At 39.8% G+C, this 20,762-nt stretch overlaps 1 protein-coding gene across 4 annotated transcripts in view; it reads left to right on the forward strand.

The window, feature by feature from the left end:
• The first annotated feature begins 2,570 nt into the window (after positions 1 to 2,570).
• RAVER2 (ribonucleoprotein, PTB binding 2) overlaps positions 2,571 to 20,762 on the forward strand; it is a 117,605-nt gene continuing 99,413 nt past the window's right edge. For all 4 annotated transcript variants that reach the window (XM_009001401.5, XM_009001403.5, XM_009001402.5 and 1 more), the window contains exon 1: positions 2,571 to 2,851. In XM_009001401.5, the coding sequence (XP_008999649.4) occupies positions 2,603 to 2,851 (249 nt within the window). In that variant the 5' untranslated portion in view covers positions 2,571 to 2,602. The remainder of the gene's footprint in view (positions 2,852 to 20,762) is intronic.

The following is a 20,762-nucleotide window of genomic DNA, read 5'->3' on the forward strand; positions in this document are numbered from 1 at the left end:
TCTTAGTGCCTTTATATAATCTAGCACAAAAGAGACATTTAATAAATGTTTGTCAAGGAGGTGGTATTCATTTGGATAAGTATATGTTCTGAAACATAATGAATGATGCAGGGTTACAGACTATGCTAATGCTATTCACGCTTCTTCAAAGAAGGTACTTTTCAAAGTCTCTCAGCTCTACAAAATAGGGTTTTATTCGAGTTTAAAATGTATACTTTCTAAAATCAAAGGAATACAATTTAAAAGCAAAATGATATATTCCTTTGATATTAGAATATCATGGATGCAAGCAGAGAAATAAGTGCTCTCATACAATTCCTGTGATAGGGAAAACTGGGGTAGTTTGGAAATACATATCAAAAATCTTTAAATATGTTTACTCTGATGCAGAAATTTTGCTTCTAGTTCTTCATTCTACGGAAAAGTAACGACCTTCAAATATGTATAGAGGGTTATTAAACTCAGTGCTGTTTACAATAGATAAAAATGTCTAATGCTAGGAAATAAGTGAATTTTCTAATTCAATAGAATAATATGCAGCCAAAAAAAACCATGGTATTCAAATGTATTGGCATAGAAAGGGATTCAGAAGACATACTGTAAAGAGCAGGAAACAGAACTTTTTACAGAAGTAAAATACAGAAGTTTTGTAAACTACAGAATATCATTCAAAAACATTTTATGCAGTAATAGTCACATAATAAAAGTAATCATTTAAAAGTGAACAGTTCAGTGACTAGTACATTCACATTATTGGACTACTGCCACCTCTGTCTAGTTCCAAAACTAGATTCATCATTCCATAAGGATATTTGCACCCATTAAGCAGTTGCTTCCCATTACCTCCTCCACCAGCCCCTGATAATCACCAATCTGTGTTCTGCTCTATGGATCTACCCATTCTGGTATTTTATGTGCACGGAATCATATAATATATGACCTTTTGTCGTTGGCTTCTTTCATTTAATGCTTTGGAGGTTTGTCCACCTTCTAAGTGTCCTTAATTCTTTTTTATGGCTAAAAATATTTCATTGCATATATTTATAGCACAGTTTGCTTATCTGTTCATCAATAAAATGGACATTTGGGTTGTTTCCACCCTTTGGTTATCAGGAATAGTGATGGTATAAACATGGGTGTACTGCAGAATATCATTTTAATGATACAAGTATTAGCAGAGAAAACATTTAGGAACATTAGCAGCCATTATTTTGGGGTGGATGGATTACAGGTGAATTATTTTATGTTATTCAGAACATTGGACTTTGGAATTGATCAGACCAGATCCCATTTCCTCACTTGTAAAGTAAGGAAAACAAAACCTACGTAACTGAATTATCATGAAGAGTAAATAAATACGTATATCTAAAGCATTTAGAAATGGGTGGTTGGGGGAAACACATGGTAAGAACTGAACTTGTAGTATATATATTTTAAATCTTTAAAAAAAAATCTTTTTTTAAATTAGTGTTAAAGTTTTTTTGTTTTTGTTTTTTGCTAGTGTACTTGTATGCCATACAATTAAGATGCATGATCCCCTTCGCTGATGGTCATTTGAGCTGGTACCAAAGGCTGTTCCATTTTTTGATCTGATGACATCCGTTTGACTTAGTTCTACACTGTAACACTCCCATCCAAGTTTCAACTAAAATAATGTTTCTAACAGCGTATTCTCCAGCCCCTCTGCTACAGCTGCTTTTCCATTCTAGTCTTGCAGCATAACTTTCTATGTTGCAGACGCAACTACCCAGGTTTTACATTTTAGGAATTGCATGACAGGGACAGAGGGACGGGTGAAGGGCACAGGTTTTCTCATACACAGCTAGAAAAACACATTACGAGCAGGTTTCACCAAATACATAAAATTTCCCCTACAATGTCCATCTTTTTACTCCCCAGAAAATTTCATTGTAAACTCAAAGTTTGCCAAATATGCTCATCTTGAGCGCAGCAGAAGGGTTACGGTCGGGAGCCTGCCCGGCTGCGGGGAGGCACCCTCCTGCCTCCCCTCCAGCCCCACCCCGGGTGTGGGAAGCCCGAGTTCGCGCCCGCAGTTCCCGAGCCGCCCCAGAGCGGGAGTTTCGAGGGGAGCAGGGGGAGAGCTGCGGCGTCACGTGGGGAGCCGCGCGGGGACAAGCGCCTGGGGCTGAGTCCCCCGGCGAAGCCACCGCGAAGGGGCCGCATCCCCCAGAGCCTGACCCTGGGCGTTCGCGAAGGCCTCGCAGAGAGGGGGAGCTCGCCCGCCGGTCCGCGCCTGCACAGGTGTTCGGGTGGCGGCGCCCGGCCCCGCCTGCGGACCCGCAAGAGGCGGGCGGAGGCGCGCCTGTGCGCCGGGGCCGGGGGCCCGCGGGGGAGGTTCCCGCGAGGTGGTTCTTGGGCTCCTCCTCGGCGCCTCAGGTTTCCTCTCTCCGCCTGCCGGCTGCTGGCTGCGGCGCCGCCTCTCCCTCCTCCTTCCTCCCTCCTCCCGCCACTCCCCTTCCCCGCGGCTGGGCCCACTTTGCGGCCTCTACCCGCCTCGCCCCCGCCCGGGCCTCCTCCTGCTTTCTCTCTCCGCTTCCCCTCGAGCCTCTGAGAAGTCCGCAGCCCCGGGACGCCCGGGAAGATGGCGGCGGCGGCGGGAGACAGCGGCGGCGAGGGGGGTGCGAGCCTGGGCGGCGCGGCGGGGCCGGGGCCGGGGCCGGGACTGCGTGGGCCGGGCCCCTCAGCTGAGGCGCACGAGGGCGCCCTGGACCCCGCGCCCGCCTCGCTGCACCCTGAGGAGGTGGCCGCGCGGCTGCAGCGGATGCGGCGGGAGCTGAGCAACCGCAGGAAAATCCTGGTGAAAAACCTGCCCCAGGACAGCAACTGCCAGGTACGGGGTCGGGGCTGGGGGGCGACGCGTCCCGGGGGGCGGCTGGGTGGCGCTCCGTGTCCAGGCTGGGATCCGGCGCCTCAGAGTGGTCATAGGGAGGGGGTCGGCGCCGAGTGCTGAGAGCGGCCCCTCGCTTTGACTGAGCTCTTGGGGTTTCTAGCCTGCAGACGCCCTGCCAGGGAGGGGGCAGATTGGGAAACTGAGGCTCTGAGAGGCGAAGCGGCTTCTCCAAGGTCAGGGGGATCGGGGCGGCTGCCTCCAAGTTCCGCCCGCTCTTTTCTTCCCCTACGGCCCTTAGGGGAGTAGGAGGTGAAGGAGAGTGGAGGTGAGTTGTGGAGCACACCTTTGGGGGTGCCGAGGCTAAGGGAGCACCTTGACAGGGGTGGGGGGTTCCGCATAGAGTCCCCGGGTCTCGGGGGTGCCACAGGGGGCAGGGGCACGGGAGAGCTGGGAGTGAGTTTCGCTGTTGCAGAAGCTCTTGACCAAGTTTCTATGAAACAACTCTCTCTCCAGTTTGCTAAGGCCCCAGAATAGAGTATTGCTGCGCTCCTGGGAGCCTTGCAGCCGCCTACTTGGCTACGCCAAGTACAGTACTGGAGGATTTGTTCCTCAGTGACTTGGATGAGGTTTAAAGATAGCGACTCTGTGTCTTTAATCCAGATTAACTGTTGCTTTTAAGATTGGAAACTCTGCATCTATTTAACTCCCCTCCCACCCCCCGATTTCAAAAGCTGCATTCTCATTGTAGGAAAGCTAGAAAAAGAACGAAGCACAGAAGGGAAAAACAAATCACCCATCTTTAAGATAACCATTGTTATCCTGGGATGTTGTCCTTTTCTCTTTTCCTATGCATATATGTTTTTGTTTTATTAAAAACATGAAATCATTTATTTGACTCTTCAGGATGTGTCTAGATGTTCACACCTGTTTCACATATAACCTGAATTTATATACTGCTCTGAGTGTGGTGGAGTATCCTGGTAGTTGCGGATTTGGGCTGACCCGTGTAGTTCCTCCTGTAACCGGATGCATGAAATTGCAAGAGGGCTGGCTATTGACCATTGCATGGCAGTTCTTCCATGTGACTTATAAAATAATGAGACCAATGCCCCATTACTATGTAATTAGACCTTACATAGCCATTCGCAGTAAATATGAACATACTTATAACCCATATGCATGAGGGGCTATTTTGTTTAAAAATGCAATGTAAAAAAAATTCTCTGTCAGCATTGTGTATCTCATCTGTCTTTCAACTCTTTCCATTCCACCATGGTCCACTTCCCATCTGTCAGGTTATGTTTTGTGATACTACCTGTTAAGGACACCTGCAATGGACTGATTTCTTGGAAGCAGCCTCCCCTGCCCATACAAATAGAGGACTGCAAGGGAGCTCAAGAAGGAGGAGGCTTGGAAGAAGCAGATGGCATTTTTTAAAAAAACAAATTTAAAAAATAGCAGCTCTTTGTATAGACAGTCTAGGAGAAGAAAAATGGAGAAGTGTCTCAATTTCTTTGTAGAACGTCAACTGTTTTTGTTATCACAATTCCTTGCATTAATTCTAAAAATATTTAGACCCAAAATTCAAGATGTTCTGTCTATTCTTGCTTTGCTATTGGTATGTTTCTCACTTCCCTTCTTAATAGATGAAAAATATATCAAAGGGTCTAATAAAAGGAACAGTTTTAATTAGTGATAGAAGCTTTCTGAGAATTACACCAGCATTTGTATTTTTGAGATTTCATCTACTTTTTCTTAAACTGTAATATTTTCATGAATATGTTCTGCATTTTTTTTGTGTGTTAACAATTTCCCTTCATTGTAATGTCTGCTTTTTCTTAGTGATTATATTTTACTGTCAACTTACTAATGAAAGTTTATTTTGTGTCTTTTTGACACTAAGGCCTACATGAAATCACCTGGGCTAAAACTACATATTTACCCTTATGAAATGGTTAATATGATTTTTGTTCAATTATTAAGTAAGCAGATATTTTTGAAATACTAAGTTCTTGTTCTTTTCCAGAAGAGTCTGTGTTTATTCATTTCTTTCCTTTTTTTTTTTTTTTTTTTCCTGAGATGGAGTCTTGCTTGGTTGCCCAGGTGGAGTGCATGTCGGCTCAACGGCAACCTCTGCCTACCAGGTTCAAGTGATTCTCCCTGCCTCCTGAGTAGCTGGGATTATAGGCACCTGCCACCATACCTGGCTAATTTTTGTATTTTGTAGTAGAGATGGCATTTTGCCATGTTGGCCAGGCTGGTCTTGAACTTCTGACCTTAGGTGACCCCTCTCTTCCTCGGCCTCCCAAAGTGCTGGGATTACAGGTGTGAGCCACTGCGCCTGGCTTCATTTCTTTATTTTAGAATGTTACTTTAAGGATCAAAGGCATAGAACTCTAGTTCTCAAACTGTGTATTTGTGTCTCTAGAAAATACTGATTGATACTAGTAGGAACCTGTAATTTTTTCTTGACATTTGAAATACATGGGTGTTTTCCATATTAAATGTAGTTTTCATAAATCTCAAATTTTATTTTTGGTACAGCAGATTTATAATAGCATTCCACAACTTTACAGTTTTTATAATTAAAAGGCACACTGAAAGCATTATTTTTAACTGGAAGCTTTTAGAGGTATGTTTATCAAATACCTTATAGAAGTATTGGCTCTAGAAAAAATGAACACCTTTATATTAAGTTCTCAAAAGCTTTCTTACTGAATAATTACTGTGCATTCAGTCAAGCCCTGTCTGGTCTACCTAAGCTTTCTTGAATCTTCCTGGCCATCCTTGTTTTCACAGCCTCAGCTCTCGTTCAAGTCATTTTCATCTCTTGTTCACTGTTACAACTTTTCGGTTTGTAACCTCCCTTCATTACTGTCCTGTTTCTTACATTTTAGCTCCTTTTGCATACTACTTCCCTTGAGGAATACTCCCGAAGCACAAATCTGATCATGTCACTCTCATGCTCATAAAAAACCAGCCTTTGGCTGCACATTCCTCTTAAACTTTTCCTCAAATTGTCCTTAACAGTAAAGAACAGTGAATTTGAATTAAACTACTGCAAGACTGAAATTGCTTTAAAGTTTTGTGGTCTGTCTGAAATTTTTTTTTCAGATTAAATATTATAGGTTTATTTAAAACTTAATTCTGACCTAGAGTATGCAAAATACAAACTCCACAAAATGTTCATTTTACTTTGTAGCTTACAAATATACAAAATAGACGTTTGCTTAAATTTATATTACATATTTATTAAGGCAAGGAACTATAGAAAAAAAACATTTGTTCTGCTTCAGGCATACTTGGGAATAAACCATTGTACAAATTAATTCACATCTGAAACCACAGTGCATAACAGACTGTCTGCATAAAAATGCTAAAGAAGTAAACCAGGTGCATTACCTGACTTAGGTCATAAATGTAGATCAGAAGACAAATATAGATTTTCCTTGTCAAAGTATGCAGCAGTTTGAAATCTTTGGCTTCCTTGTTTGATGCCTTTAGAACCAAGACTCACCAAACACCATCATTTAGGCTACTTAAACATGTTTTCTGTACCTGAATTTCTTCCTCTTCTTCTAACATCATAATAATGACTTTTAGAAGTTAAAGAGGGAGGAAGGCAGCAAAACACACTGCCATGTGTGTACCTATGCAAATGCCTTGCATGTTCTGCACATGTACCCCAAAACCTAAAATGCAATAAAAAAAAAGTTAGAGAATACAAGACGATCTTGGAAATTTTTATATTAATTTTATGTTCTATTAGTAACATTGGATTTAACATAAAAATAGCTATTTAACTCCCAGTTGTTTTTTTTTTTTCCATAAACTTGACACTTACGGAATCTATTTAACCTTTGGTTCTCCAGAGAGTAATCAGATCTCAGTTTGAAAAGCCTGAAATGATAGGACAGCAGTCTAAGATTCTTAGGCTTTTTGCCACTTGGCCCCTGCCTACATTTCCAGTCTCGTTTCTTTTTAGTTTTTATTTATTTTAGTTTTTATTTATTTTTTTGAGATGGACTTGCTCTGTCACGTAGGCTGGAGTGCAGTGGCACAGCTGACTACACCCTCGATCTCTCAGGCTGAAGCAATTCTCCCACCTCAGTCCCTCAAGTAGCTGGGACGACAGGCATGTTCCACTATGCCTGGCTAATTTTTAAAAAATTTTTTTGTAGAGACGTGGTATCGCTCTGTTGTCTAGGCTGGTCTTAAACTCCTGGACTCAAGAAGTCCTCCTGTCTTGGCCTCCCAAAGTGCTGGGACCAGAGGTGTGAGCCACTGCACCCAGCCATCAGTCTCATTTCTGATTAGTCCTACATTGGATTCTATTCCACCTTTATCAAATGACCTAGATCCCCAAGTACCTGTTGTCACTGTGATTTGAATATTTATAGTTATGTCTTTGTTAGTATTTTGGAATGTATTTATAGTGAGTAATTTATAGTGAATAATATTTATAATTATAATTATTTTTAATGAATAATTTATAGTGAATAGTAATATTGTGAATACTGGTTCTTATTCATAGCCCTTGTATATGTGTGTGTCTGGTCTTTTGCAACTGAATTTAGAATTTTGATTTGTTACAGTAATGTTTTCATATTTTTTCTAATATATGTGTTATCATATTTCTATAAATCATATTATAGTTAACCTGGTTCTGTTTCAGTATCATTGTCATTGGTGTTTCAAATGGAGAAAATGGGGGCATTTGCTGCTTATATTATTTGTGTTCACTCAGGTTTTTTTTTTTTAATATGTCTGATGTGTGTGCATGTGTTTTGTTTTCGTCATATTGTTTACCCTAAAATCTGGAAGATATTCTATTGTGTAATTAGAAGAAAATGTGAAGTGCTTAGGGCCAACATTCAGAATTAGTAATTGAAGAAACAGAACATTCTATTGTCTCACTTTGGAGATTATAAACTTTCATTTCAAAGTACTCTAAATTGATAGTTAATTCAGAAGTTTGATGGTTAATTCACAGAGACTCATTTAAAACCATAATATTACCAAGTAAGCACTTTTTAGAATCATAAACCAGCAAATGTAAGAAACTAGTTAATTTTTTTTTATAATTAAAACTTATTTCTTCCCTTTTCTTTTCTTTTCTTTCTTGCTTTTTTTTTTTTTTTGAAACTGAGTCTCATTGTCTCCCAGGTTGGAGTGCAGTGGTGCAATCATAGCATTGCAACCTTTACTCCTGGGTTCAAGTGATCCTCCCATCTCAGCCATCTGAGAAGCTGGGACCATAGGCATGCACCACTGTGTCCAGCTGATGTTTCTTAATTTTTTGTTGAGACAGGGTCTTCTTATGTTGCTCAAGCTGGTCATAATCTTATTTTTAAAAGCTGTGTATTCCTGATTGTTTTTTATATCAATATAAAAAGTATAGAATTTTTAAATGTATTTTATGTCCTTTAACTGTGGGACTTAAAAAAGTACTTTGTTTTCTTTAACAATATATTCAGTAATTATTGCCTCTTTTTAAAATAGGGCTATTATTCTCTACTTATTTCCTGACCAATATTGGAGTGTTCTATCTTTTTGAAATTATCCTTTCTTTAAAATCAAAATGCCATTGCTTACCTCCAAAAGTTACTTTTCTTAGTGTATACTATGCAGAGTTACCTATTATATTTTTTCTAATGTAATTAAGCAGAATTGAATTATGGCTTCTACTTTTTCATGTGTTTTATTATCCTATTCTCAATGTAACAAGAACACTGAAAGCTGCTAGGGGAAAATGTACTTCTAGATTTCTGGGACACGACTGCCTCCTTAAGTTTCTAGTTTTGGCAGAAATTCTTGAAAAGTGTTTCAGAAATGCTGTTCTGTTGTGAAAACACATTTAAGAAGAGGAGGAATACTTTGTGGTTAGCCTCACAATGCTGTGTTAACTAACAGCCAGTCCAAAGAAGGCTCACGTAATCTATAGCCCATTTCCCAGTTAATGACTGGATTATGCTTAGAAATTCTTTTTTGGACTTGTGACATGTTTTCACATATAATATGGTAGATGGTATTTCGTTTTCAGGTTAGCATTTTAGCCTCTGTTTAAGTTATAATTGTGTATGAAGTGTAAGATTACACTAAGTAGTATGACAACATCTAACAAAACTTTAGCTTTGTGCAGGAGCAGAAATTCTCCCAGCTTCAAATCATCAGTAGCTACTTCTGCATCTTATGACAAAAGCTCAGGAAGAAGGGAATTTAGGGAAATTGCCCCTTGAATTAACAAGAGTCAGAAGAGGGAAGCATTAAATGCAGTCAACTCTGATCAAAGGCTGTTACTGCAAAAGGGGTTCCTATTACTAACTACCTGTGTTTCGTCTTTTGATTCTTCTATTTGCACTTATTCTTTCCTTGTGGAAAAAAAATTTTGTTTTTTGTTTTTAGATACGAGATGTTGCTATGTTGCCCAGGCTGGAGTTTGGTGGCTATTCACGTGTTCACAGGCACAATCATAACTCACCGCACGGTGGCCTCAAGTTCCTGGCGTCAGATCCTGTGCTAGCATACCCAGCCTTGATTTAAAAAAAATTTTTACTTTAATTTTTAAATTTATTTTTTGTTTTAAATTTAATTAATAAAAGCTTTATGGGGCCAGGCGTGGTAGCTCATGCCTATTATCCAGCACTTTGGGAGGCTGAGGTGGGTGGATCAGTTGAGGTCAGGAGTTCAAGACTAGCCTGACCAACATGGAGAAACTTGTCTACTAAAAATACAAAACTAGTGGGGCATGGTGGCACATGCCTGTAATCCCAGCTACTCGGGAGGCTGAGGCAGAAGAATGGCTTGAACCTGAGAGGTGGAGGTTGCAGTGAGCTGAGATTGCACCATTGCACTCAAGCCTGGGGAAGAAAAACGAGGCTCCGTCTCAAAAAAAAAAAAAAAAAAAAAAGTTTTATACTTAGCTTTCCTTGCTCAGCTGAAACAGACAAACTAAAGAATATTAGAATGTAAATGAAATAAAATTATTTATAAATTTTAAAATCCTAAAATTGCTTATCATGTATCATGGCTGTTTGTGTTTTGTTTGCCTAATGGCACAGTTGCCTTATTCTAAGGAGGTAGTATGAACCGAGAGGGGTATTAAGTGAGAAGTCGGAAGATCATATCACCTGGAACATTTGGCTATACAGTACGGTATATTTTGGCTGATAATTATGTGCAGGATAGCCCTTGACTGTTGTGTTGAATAGCTTCCATTTGCTCTTCCAGATCTATTCTCCATCCTTCTCACCCACTCCTTATCCAAAGAGGCTAATCTATACTGTCGATTGCACCGACAAGGCTCTCTTATCCTCTGTTTTATGGTTGTATTTGGCCAGAGCTACTAGTAGGAGATCAGAGGACTGAGGAGAGCATTTATTCACAGGTGACTGTGGGTTGGCTGCTTCCTCTTTAAAGGTCGATTTCTATCCAGTGGCTCCCTCCATACAACCAAGCTCTCCTGGTTATCATACCATTCCTCTTGTCTCCTTGAGCCCAGGAGGAGTACAGGACTGTTGCTAACCTAGGATTTATTCAAATTTTCATAGTCTCTTAAAAATTCTCCCCAATTAGTTTCTGAGTGTGCCATCTGTTACTTGCTAGAACCCTGATTCTGTTGCCTACTCAGTCACCTTTCTTCCCCTTGACTGTCCTAGTCGCACCCAGATTTCCCCTTGAAAACCTACCCCTTTTTTAGCAACTGTATGATTTGGGTGGATTTAATCTTTATCCCTATCTGTACGGGTGACACAAACCAAAGAATACAGTTCTTCCCTTTTTCAAGAGGAATTGGTTCAAAGATGGGCAATAACCTAGACCAAAGCCCATCAGTCCATAGCCCTTGGTTGTGTTGAATAGCTTCCATTTGCTCTTCCAGATCTATTTTCCACCCTTCTCACCCACTCCTTATCATGTCCTTAAGGAACATGATAGTCCCTTAGTCATAGTGATTATTTCAGCCTGTCATAGCAAAGAAACCTAACACTTGTGTTTGCTTTTTAAAGTAAGCTAATCTCCTTTTTCTCCACTGGATATTAATGCAGACACATACAGCTCTGGCTGCAGCTGACAGACATCAAGGGAGCAGACCTGCAAAGGAGGATTGCCCTGGGAGGGGAAAATGTACAGAAGCTGAGCTGGAGCCTTGATCGAACTGTATCTGAAGCTTCACTACCTCTGGACTTCATACATATGCAAGCCATTAAATCCCTTTCATTGTTTCACTTATTTCAAGTTGGGTGTTATGTTACTACCAACCAATAGTATCCCAATTTACAGAATTTTAATAAAAAGCATAAAGTCTTATTTTTGGAAGGTATGGTAGAAGGCATTTCATCTAACCTTATTGCTTAACACATGAATCTAATTTGCAGAGTCCTCAACACATGGATTCTAGCATATTTTTAACTTTTTTTTTTTTTGGAGATTCTACCACCCAGACTGGAGTGTAGTGGCACAATCATGCCTCACTGCAGCCTTTACCTTCCTGGCTCCAGCAGTCCTTCCACCTCAGTCTCCTGAGTAGCTGGGACCACAGATGCATGTCACCACACTGGGTAACGTTTTTGCTTTTTTTTTTTTTTTTTTTGTAGAGAGGGTATTTTTGCCATGTTACCCAGGCTGGTCTCAAACTCCTGGGCTCAATCAATCTGCCCTGCTTGGCCTCCTAAACTGTTGGGATTGTAGATGTAAGCCACCATGCCTGGAATTTTTTCTTTTTTTTTTTTGATCAGCTAGAAACCATCAGTCTCAGCAAACTGACACAAGAACAGAAAACCAAACACCACATGTTCTCACTCATAAGTGGGCGTTGAACAATGAGAACACATGGACACAGGGACATCACACACCAGGGCCTGTTGGGGGTGTGGGGGGCTAGGAGAGTGATAGCGTGGGGTGGAGTGATAGGGGAGGAGTAGCATTAGGAGAAATACCTAGTCCAGATGGCAGGGTGATGGATACAGCAAATCACCATGACATGTGTATACCTATGTAACCTGCACAATCTGCACATGTACCCCAGAACTTAAAGTATAAATATATATGTATATATATATATGTATTGTTTCAAGGAAATCCCCACAATTAAGATATCCTACTCCATCTTCAGACAGCTTTCTTTGTTATAAAAGTCTTATTTATATTGAATATATGAAATTTATTCACTTCAAGCCTTTTAAAAATTTTTTAATTTTTTATTGTACTTTAGGTTCTGGGGTACATGTGCAGATCATGCAGGATTGTTGCATAGGTACCTACATGGCAATGTGGTTTGTTGCCTCCATCCCCTCGTCACCTATATCTGGCATGTCTCCCCATGTTAACCCTCCCCAACCTCTCACCCCCCACTGTCCCTCCCCTAGTTGCCCTCAACAGACCCCGTGTATGATGCTCCCCTCTCGGTGTCCATGTGTTCTCACTGTTCAACACCTATCTATGAGTGAGAACATGTAGTGTTTGATTTTCTGTTCTTGTGTCAGTTTGCTGAGAATGATGGTTTCCAGGTTCATCCATGTCCCTACAAAGGACGTGAACTTGTCATTTTTTATGGCTCCATAGTGTTCCATGGTGTATCTGTGCCACATTTTCCCTGTCCAGGCTATCATTGATGGGCATTTGGGTTGGTTCCAAGTCTTTGCTATTGTAAACAGTGCCACAGTGAACATACATGTGCATGTGTCTTTATAATAGAAAGATTTATAATCCTTTGGATATATACCCAGTAATGGGATTGCTGGGTCAAATGGAATTTCTATTTCTAGGTCCTTGAGGAAGTACCACACTGTCTTCCACAATGTTTGAACTAATTTACACTCCCACCAACAGTGTAAAAGTGTTCTTATTTCTCAATATCCTCTCCAGCATCTGTTGTCTCCAGATTTTTTAATGGTCGCCATTCTAACTGGCATGAGATGGTATCTCAGTGTGGTTTTGATTTGCATTTCTCTAATGACCAGTGATGATGAGCATTTTTTTATATGTTTGTTGGCCTCATGTGTCTTCTTTCAAAAAGTGTCTGTTCATCTCTTTTGCCCACTTTTGAATGGGTTTTTTTTTTCTTGTAAATCTATTTTAGTTCTTTGTAGATTCTGGGTATTAGCCCTTTGTCAGGTGGGTAGATTGCAAAATTTTTTCCCTTTCTGTTCATTTGAAGTCTTGATCCAACATCTACCCTCTGGAAATATATAGAAATTACAGTATTTCCCTTTTTTAACTTATAACTTAAATTCCTTCAAATGACTAGTTTTTAGGACGTGATTCTAAGTTTCCTTACCATCTCATTTATTTTTCTCTGAATACATATCATTATCACTTTGTCATTGTATCTTTTAAAATATGATACCCAAAATTGAGTATGCTAGTCTAGTTGAGATCTCCCTAATATCCCCAGCCAGAACAAATTTTCCTTTCCTCTGGATGTCTGTAATAATAGTAATCTTTGCTTTTTTGGGTGCCTACCATTGCCAGGCACCATACTTAGAGTTGTTTTAATATTATATTTAATCCTCATCTTAAGGCTGTAAAATTGGAACTTCTTATTCCCATTTTATTGATAGAGAAACAAAGATGCAAAATAAATGTCAGTTTGCCCAAGATCATTCAGCTAATTGGGGATAGAGTGGAGAACTAATTCTCTTTCATTCCAAAGCTCACGTTCTTACCTCCCATTGTATTATAATTCCTCTTTACAGAGCTATATTGTTAGTGTTTCAAAGGGTAAAGATCATGTAATGTTAACCTTTGTATCATCAATGTGTAACCTAGTGTAAAAAGAAGGGGACTACCTCCCTACCTTGCTCTAAAATGCTGTACTTCTGTTGATATGTCTGACCCATGGCACACTCTCAGGATTGATGTGTTAAATAACATTTGCAATGTAAGACTGTTAGCTTTTTTGGCAGGGAACTCTCTCCATTTACTTGTGATTATTCAATCAGTCAACTGTTTATGGCTTAAGAGTCTGCTGAAAGCTATAAACCCTCTCTCCAAAAAGTGCTAATATTCATCAGCACACAAAATTTGCACATTATTTCAAAGGTGTGTGGATCTCTTGTAACTTATTCCTGATCTCATTAGGGGATTGTAGGCCGTAGGTTGAAAAATGCTGTTGCAGGCCAGCAAAATTTTGGTCATGTCTTTGGGACCTTACTTGAGTAGTGACCATTTGGGCAGATTAAAAGCTGTTGCTTCAGGAGAGTTTTCATCAGAAACTTCTGTAGGCTACATTTATGCCTGGGGTTTTGGGTAGCGATTATCTGGGCAAGAATATAAATCAGACTCAATAATTTTCTTTTTAAACAAATCAACCAGGCTACTTCATGTTTGATGCAAAAGCTGTTGCTCTCTGGTCACTCAGCAGCCCACAACTGACATTTTAGATTCTGTGCCTGGCCCAGAGTGGATGCTAAACAGAGTAAAAATTTTAAGAGGTTTCCAAGAAGTTACAATGTAATATTTCCTCCTTAACATTTATTAAAATTCAAACATTGATACAAAGAATGTTTCTCTTTAAAACACATCAAAAACATTATCCATTCTGTTTTCACAATAAATATTTCTTGCTAACAAAAAAAAAATTCTCTTTTGTTAGATTTTAGGGATGCAACTCATTGTAAGCCCCTAAACTTGTTTTCTAGGTATTTGGTGCTTAATGTTGTATATATTTACTACTGTTATCTTTAGATTTGTAAAAACTTATTTCCCACTTCCCTATGTTAAGGCATTTTCTTTGTGTGTTGGAGGCTTACTGTAAAACTTTTATTTCCATGTGAATGCCAAAAATAGCATTAGATTCATTGAAATTTGTTTGAATCTGTATTTGTACATGCTTTTCATTGTCTCTCTTCCTGCCACTCTCTCAGCCCCTACGGTACCCCACCCTATCTCCCCTACCCTTGGACAATTGGTTTTTATATCTTTCCTCAACCTACTGCAGTGATTATCTGCTCTTAGTTCCAGCTTGCCTTTATTTCCTGAACTTTGGATATTCTATTACCCTACCAGTTTAACAACTTGATTTCAATTCCAAAGTAGTCTTCATTTCTCTGATTTTATGCTTCATAGTTTTATGCTTCATAGTTTTTTTGTAGTCAGAACTAGAGTGGAAAGTTATGGCAGTAAACAAGAAGATGTGAATCTGGGAAGTTTTACATTTTGAAATAATCTCAGGCTTACAGAAAATTCTAAGTATAGCACAAAGAACGTTTTCCCCCTGAACTGTTTGAGAGTGCTGACCCAATGCCCAACCACCCTGAATACTTTATTGTGTATTTCCTACAAACTAGGACATCTTCTAAAATAACTGCAATGCTACCCTCCAAGTCACACTATTGCCTCCCAATCCTCAGATGTATTTGAGTTTTGCCAGTTGTCCCATCAATGTCCTTTACAGCGAAAGGATTCAGTTCAGATCATATATTGCATTTAGTTTTTGTAGAATGTCTTTCAATTTGGGTTTCTATGATGTTTCCTCATGTTTAGAGTCAAGTTGCATGTCTTTAGCGGGAACGTCACAAGGTGGTATGTGTTTTTTTTTTTTTTTTTTTTTTGAGACGGAATTTCGCTCTTGTGACCCAGGCTGGAGTGCAGTGGCGCAATCACGGCTCACCGCAACCTCGGCCTCCTGGGTTCAGGCAATTCTCCTGCCTCAGCCTCCCGAGTAGCTGGGATTACAGGCACGCGCCACCATGCCCAGCTAATTTTTTGTATTTTTAGTAGAGACGGGGGGGTCTCACCATGTTGACCAAGATGGTCTTGATCTCTTGACCTCATGATCCACCTGCCTCGGCCTCCCAAAGTGCTGGGATTACAGGCTTGAGCCACCGCGCCCGGCTGGTGGTATGTGTTTTACATTTGTCCTATAGTGATAAAGTTCACTTTGATCACTTGGATTCCCTTCGATTAAAGTGGTGTCTGCCAGGCATCTCCATGTAAAGTTTTCCACTTGTAATCAATAAGGATTTTGAGGGGAGATGCTTTGAGACTGTTTAAATATCCTGTCCCCCTTCAAGCATTCAGTTTATTCATTTATTTATAATATAGGCTCATGGTTTCCTATTTTGTTCAATGGGTTATGCTCCATTCCTACTACCATTACTTATCGTGATGCTTTGCTTTAGCTTTGTACAGTGGGAGCTTCAGGTTTGCCCCTGTGTCGTCTTATTAAATAAGGTTTTTATTTTGGAGTGATTTTAAATTTACAGAAAAAGTTGCAAAGATAGCACATAGAGTTCCCATGTATCCTTTACCCAGTTTCCCCTGAAGTTGCATCTTTCACAACCAAGGTACATTAGTCAAAACTTAGAAATTAACACTGGTACATTATTTTAACTTAATAATAGACTCTATTAGAATTTCATTAGTTTTTTCACTTATGTTCCATGATTCAGTCCAAGATACAGCATTACATTTAGTTACCCTATCTCCGTAGTCTCCATTCTGTGACAGTTTCTCAGTCTTTTCTTGTTTGCTCTGACCCTGACAGTTTTGACTGGGTATCTTTTAGAATGTCTCTTAATCTGAGTTTGTAGGAGGTCTTTCTCAAGGTAAGATTGGGGTTACCGGTTTTGGGGAAGAATACCACAGACATTAGCATGACTTATCACTGGTGATGTTAACCTTGATCATTTGTTTAAGGAGATGTCTGCTAAGTCACTCCTCTCTAAAAATACTATTTTTTTCCATTCATTATTCTTTGGAAACAAGACAGTAATTTCAGCATACACTTAAGGGAAGGGTCCTATGTCCTTTTGACATGTCCCCAGCATTCACTGAGTATATCCTTTGTTTTTGACACAAGACATTGCAGCTTATTTTGTAGTTTCTGTACTCCAGCCCTAGAATCAGCCATTTCATGAAGGTGCCTATTTTAGACTGTTTGTGTCCCTCTCCAAATTAATATGTTGAAGTCCTAACCCCCAGTGTTACTATATTTGGAGATGGGGCCACTAAGGAAGTAATTAAAATGAAAGGAGGTCATAAGGGTGGGGTCCTGAACTGATAAGTTTAGTGTCCTCATAAGAAGAGACACCAGAGAACTTGCTGTCTCCACTCATATACCAAGGAAAGGCCATGTGAAGATAATAATGAGAATGTGGCTGCCTGCAAGCCAGCCAGAAACTCAATCAGTTAGAACCTTGACTTGGACTTTCTGGCTTCCAGAAATGTGAGGAAATAAATTTCTGTTGGTTAAGCCATGCAGTCTGTGATGGTCTATTAGGGTAGCCTGAGCTGACTATTACAGTGCTTAGTTTCTTTTAGGGGGAAAATACTACCTAGAAACCAAGATCTGGAAACTAGCTATACTCATATACTCATTGCCATTGGGGTGTCAGTGCTTTGAGGTCCTCTTAGTAGACAAAGAGAATATATAAAGGTGTATGTGTGTGTATATGTACACACACATACACTTATGTCTATTAAAAGTAATGTGTTTATACTAATACATTAAATTGCAATTATTCTAGTTTTCTCCTATTCTTTATTTGTAACTCTTTTATCTGACAGTGAAAATTTGGTGTTCATTATCCTTAATTTATTTACTTATTTGATCAACCCCCTTTATACAGGCATCTCCCATCACCACTGTAGATGCTTGCCCGTTCCCTCACCCCCGCCAGATACTCACTTCACCCAATACAAGCTCCATCTCCCTGCACTGGGCTTCTGTAATAGCTGGAAGGCACCATCATGTTGCCTGGGTTCTGACACTGCTGGCTTCCTTCATGTACAATGCCGTCCTCATCCTGCTTGAGCTTTGAAACCTGATACTAAGTTAAGATATTTTGTGTGAAGTACATATAAGTGTACAGTAAATGCTATCTATTATTTGTGGCAATTGTGATAACCAGAATTCTAAAAATGGTGCCCTATATTGTCTCCCCTAATCTGTGGGACTATGACTGTGATGAGGTATCACACTGTGATGTTACATGGCAAAAAGGGACTTTTTTGCAGGTGTAATTAAGGTTACTGGTCAGTTGACTTAGGGTTACTCAAAAGAGAGATTGTCTAGGTGAGCCCAATCTAATCACATGTGTCCTTTAAAAGCAGAGCATTTTCTTGGGCTGGAAGCCCTAGGAGAAGTCCAAGGATTGAAGCACAAGAAAGATACGATTTGCTGTTTGTTGCAGGGTCTGAAAATGGAGTGGGCAGGGGCAAGGATGTTAAAGCAGTCTCTAGGAGGTGAGAGGGTCTTCTTCAGCTGACAGCCAGCAAGAAAATAGTGACTTCAGTTCCACAAAGAACTAAATTCTGCTAACTACCTTAGTGAGTGGAAATGGGTTCTTGCCTCCAGATAAGAGCCTAGCTTGCCTGACACCTTGATTTGGCCTTCGGAGACCCTAAACCAGAGAACCCAATGGGGACTGCCTGGTCTTATGATCTATGACTTATGATCTACAACTTAATTTGGGGTCATTTGTTGCACAATAATAATACAGTATTGTATACAGGTGATATTTGAAAGAAAAATATTTTAAATATTGGAGAAGAGATTGTGATTTTATGTATGGTTATTCTTTGGAATGGATGACTATCTAAATCTATCTCTTGGAGATTAAAGCCTTTTTCTTGGGATGTCTGTAAGCAAAAGCTGCTCAAGGAGAACCTTTTATACCTAGGTATATAATGTTAGCTAATTTGAGGTATATAAGTATTTTCTTTTGAAGAAGTGAGTTATGAATAACATTAGTGTAAAGTAAGTATATTTTTAGGTTTTTTAAATACTCTAAACATATATTAGTTTATGTTAATATTGTAAAATAATCTCAGAAAAAAAGACGCTGCATTAGAGTTGTTACGGGCAGTCTGTAGAAACACAACGTCATACATTTAACAAACATCAAAGGTCTGCTTTCTGCTAGATAGTGTGCTGGATGTTGGAGATCTCTGTTTATGCACAGGACAGTTATGTGATACATGCCTGCAATCTTATGAAAATTATAGGTATATAAGCAGTTAAAATATGGATGATAGCTGCTGTAAGGGTTGTGATGTGGAAAGTAGAATAGGCTATGAAAACACATATCTAATTCAGACTTGAGAGGTTCAGTGGCTGGAGTCACATGGCCACAGCTACTTGCTGGGAAGGCTGAGAAATAGAGTTTTTATTGGGCAGCCGTGTATTCAGCTATATGTTCTCTCACATTAGAAAGGGAGAAGAGTCTGTGCCTTTCTTTGCAAACCCTTTTCCCTAGGGAGACAACCCCAGATCAACTTCAGAGTCCAGAATCTCTGTGTGATATACTATCCAGGAACCTTTAGTTTAAGACAGAGAAAGTCAGCTGAGACCCGAGGAGAGAGATGGTGGCTGTCCAGGGAAGGAAGGGGAAGAAAGGGATGTAGAACATCCATGGCCTTAGTAATAAGATGTACCAAGACCTAAAGAAAAGGAAAAGCATGGCCAAAATTAGTTCACTGTGGCTGGGGCATAGAGTTTGAGAGGGTTAGTAGTAAAATATAGGGCTGGCACATTAAGCAGGACCAGATGATTGAAAGTGTGTAGGCCATGTTAGGGAATTTAGATTTTATTTGATGGGATATATTTAAACAAGGGAGTGATACAATGAGATTTCTAGCTGTCAAAAAGTAAAATTATACTGTTTTTGCTTCTACCTCCAAGGAATTTGCATGGTAGACCTCCCAAATTTCGTTCTTGCCCCAGTTCCCAATCTAAGATTAGGAGATCAGTGATGCAGTAAGCTTTCGGAATGTGATGGGAACGAATATTTTATAGATTTTATTTTTGTAATGGTAATTCTTAAGATACACCACTGTACAGCTGTGTTTGCTGTAGAGTCTGTAAACTGGGTTTGAATCACAACTCTATCACAAATTGTCTGTACAAGTCGCTTAGTTTCTCTAGGCTTCAATGTTCTCATCTTTAAAATCTGGATGATACAATTTAGCTTTAAAATCTAATTCTTAAGGTAGTTAGGATTAAATGGGATAATGTCTATAAAGTGCCTGGGATAAAGTAAATAATCAGTAAATGATTGTTTTTATACTGCTAATAAAAAGCTGAAAGTTTATTAATTTACTTTAGGCCAAGTCAAAATGTTCTGGCAAAAAGTTGGTATTGAAATGAACTTTCTAGCCAAACACCAGCATTGAAAGCAGTTAAAAATTAAGCCAAGTTAAAATTGACACCACATCCACTCAGTCAACATCACCTGAGGTATTATATGATAGGACTGTGTTGGGCCTCCCCAGAAGGTATTATCTGGTGTGCAATATCCAAATGTAGTTTCAAAAGGTGGGGAGAATATAAGCCCGGAGCTTGGGACAGAAGTTTGAAGTAGAAGTAAGAGTTCGGAGATTAACTGTCATGAAGATGAGATTTTAAAAAATATATATATTTTATTGCATTTTAGGTTTTGGGGTACATGTGAACAACATGCAAGATTGTTGCATAGGTATATACATGGCAATGTGGTTTGCTGCCTTCCTCCCCATCACCTATATCTGGCATTTCTCCCCATATTATCCCTCCCCAACTCCCCACCCTCCGCTGTCCATCCCCTAGATCCCCCCAACAGACCCCAGTGTGTGATGCTCCCCGCTCGGTGTCCATGTATTCTCATTTTTCAGCACCTGCTTATGAGTGAGAACATGCAGTATTCGATTTTCTGTTCTTCTGTCAGTTTGCTGAGAATGATGGTTTCCAGGTTCATTCATGTCCCGACAAAGGACATGAACTCATCATTTTTTATGGCTGTATAGTATTCCATGGTGTATATGTGCCACATTTTCCCTGTCCAGTCTATCATCGATGGGCATTTGGGTTGGTTCCAAGTCTTTGCTATTGTAAACAGTGATGCAATGAACATTCATGTGCATGTGTCTTTATAGTAGAACAATTTATAATCCTTTGGCTATATACCCAGTACTGAGATTGCTGGGTCAAATG

This window comes from Callithrix jacchus, chromosome 7, assembly GCF_049354715.1.
Source record: "Callithrix jacchus isolate 240 chromosome 7, calJac240_pri, whole genome shotgun sequence".
NCBI lineage: Eukaryota > Metazoa > Chordata > Mammalia > Primates > Cebidae > Callithrix > Callithrix jacchus.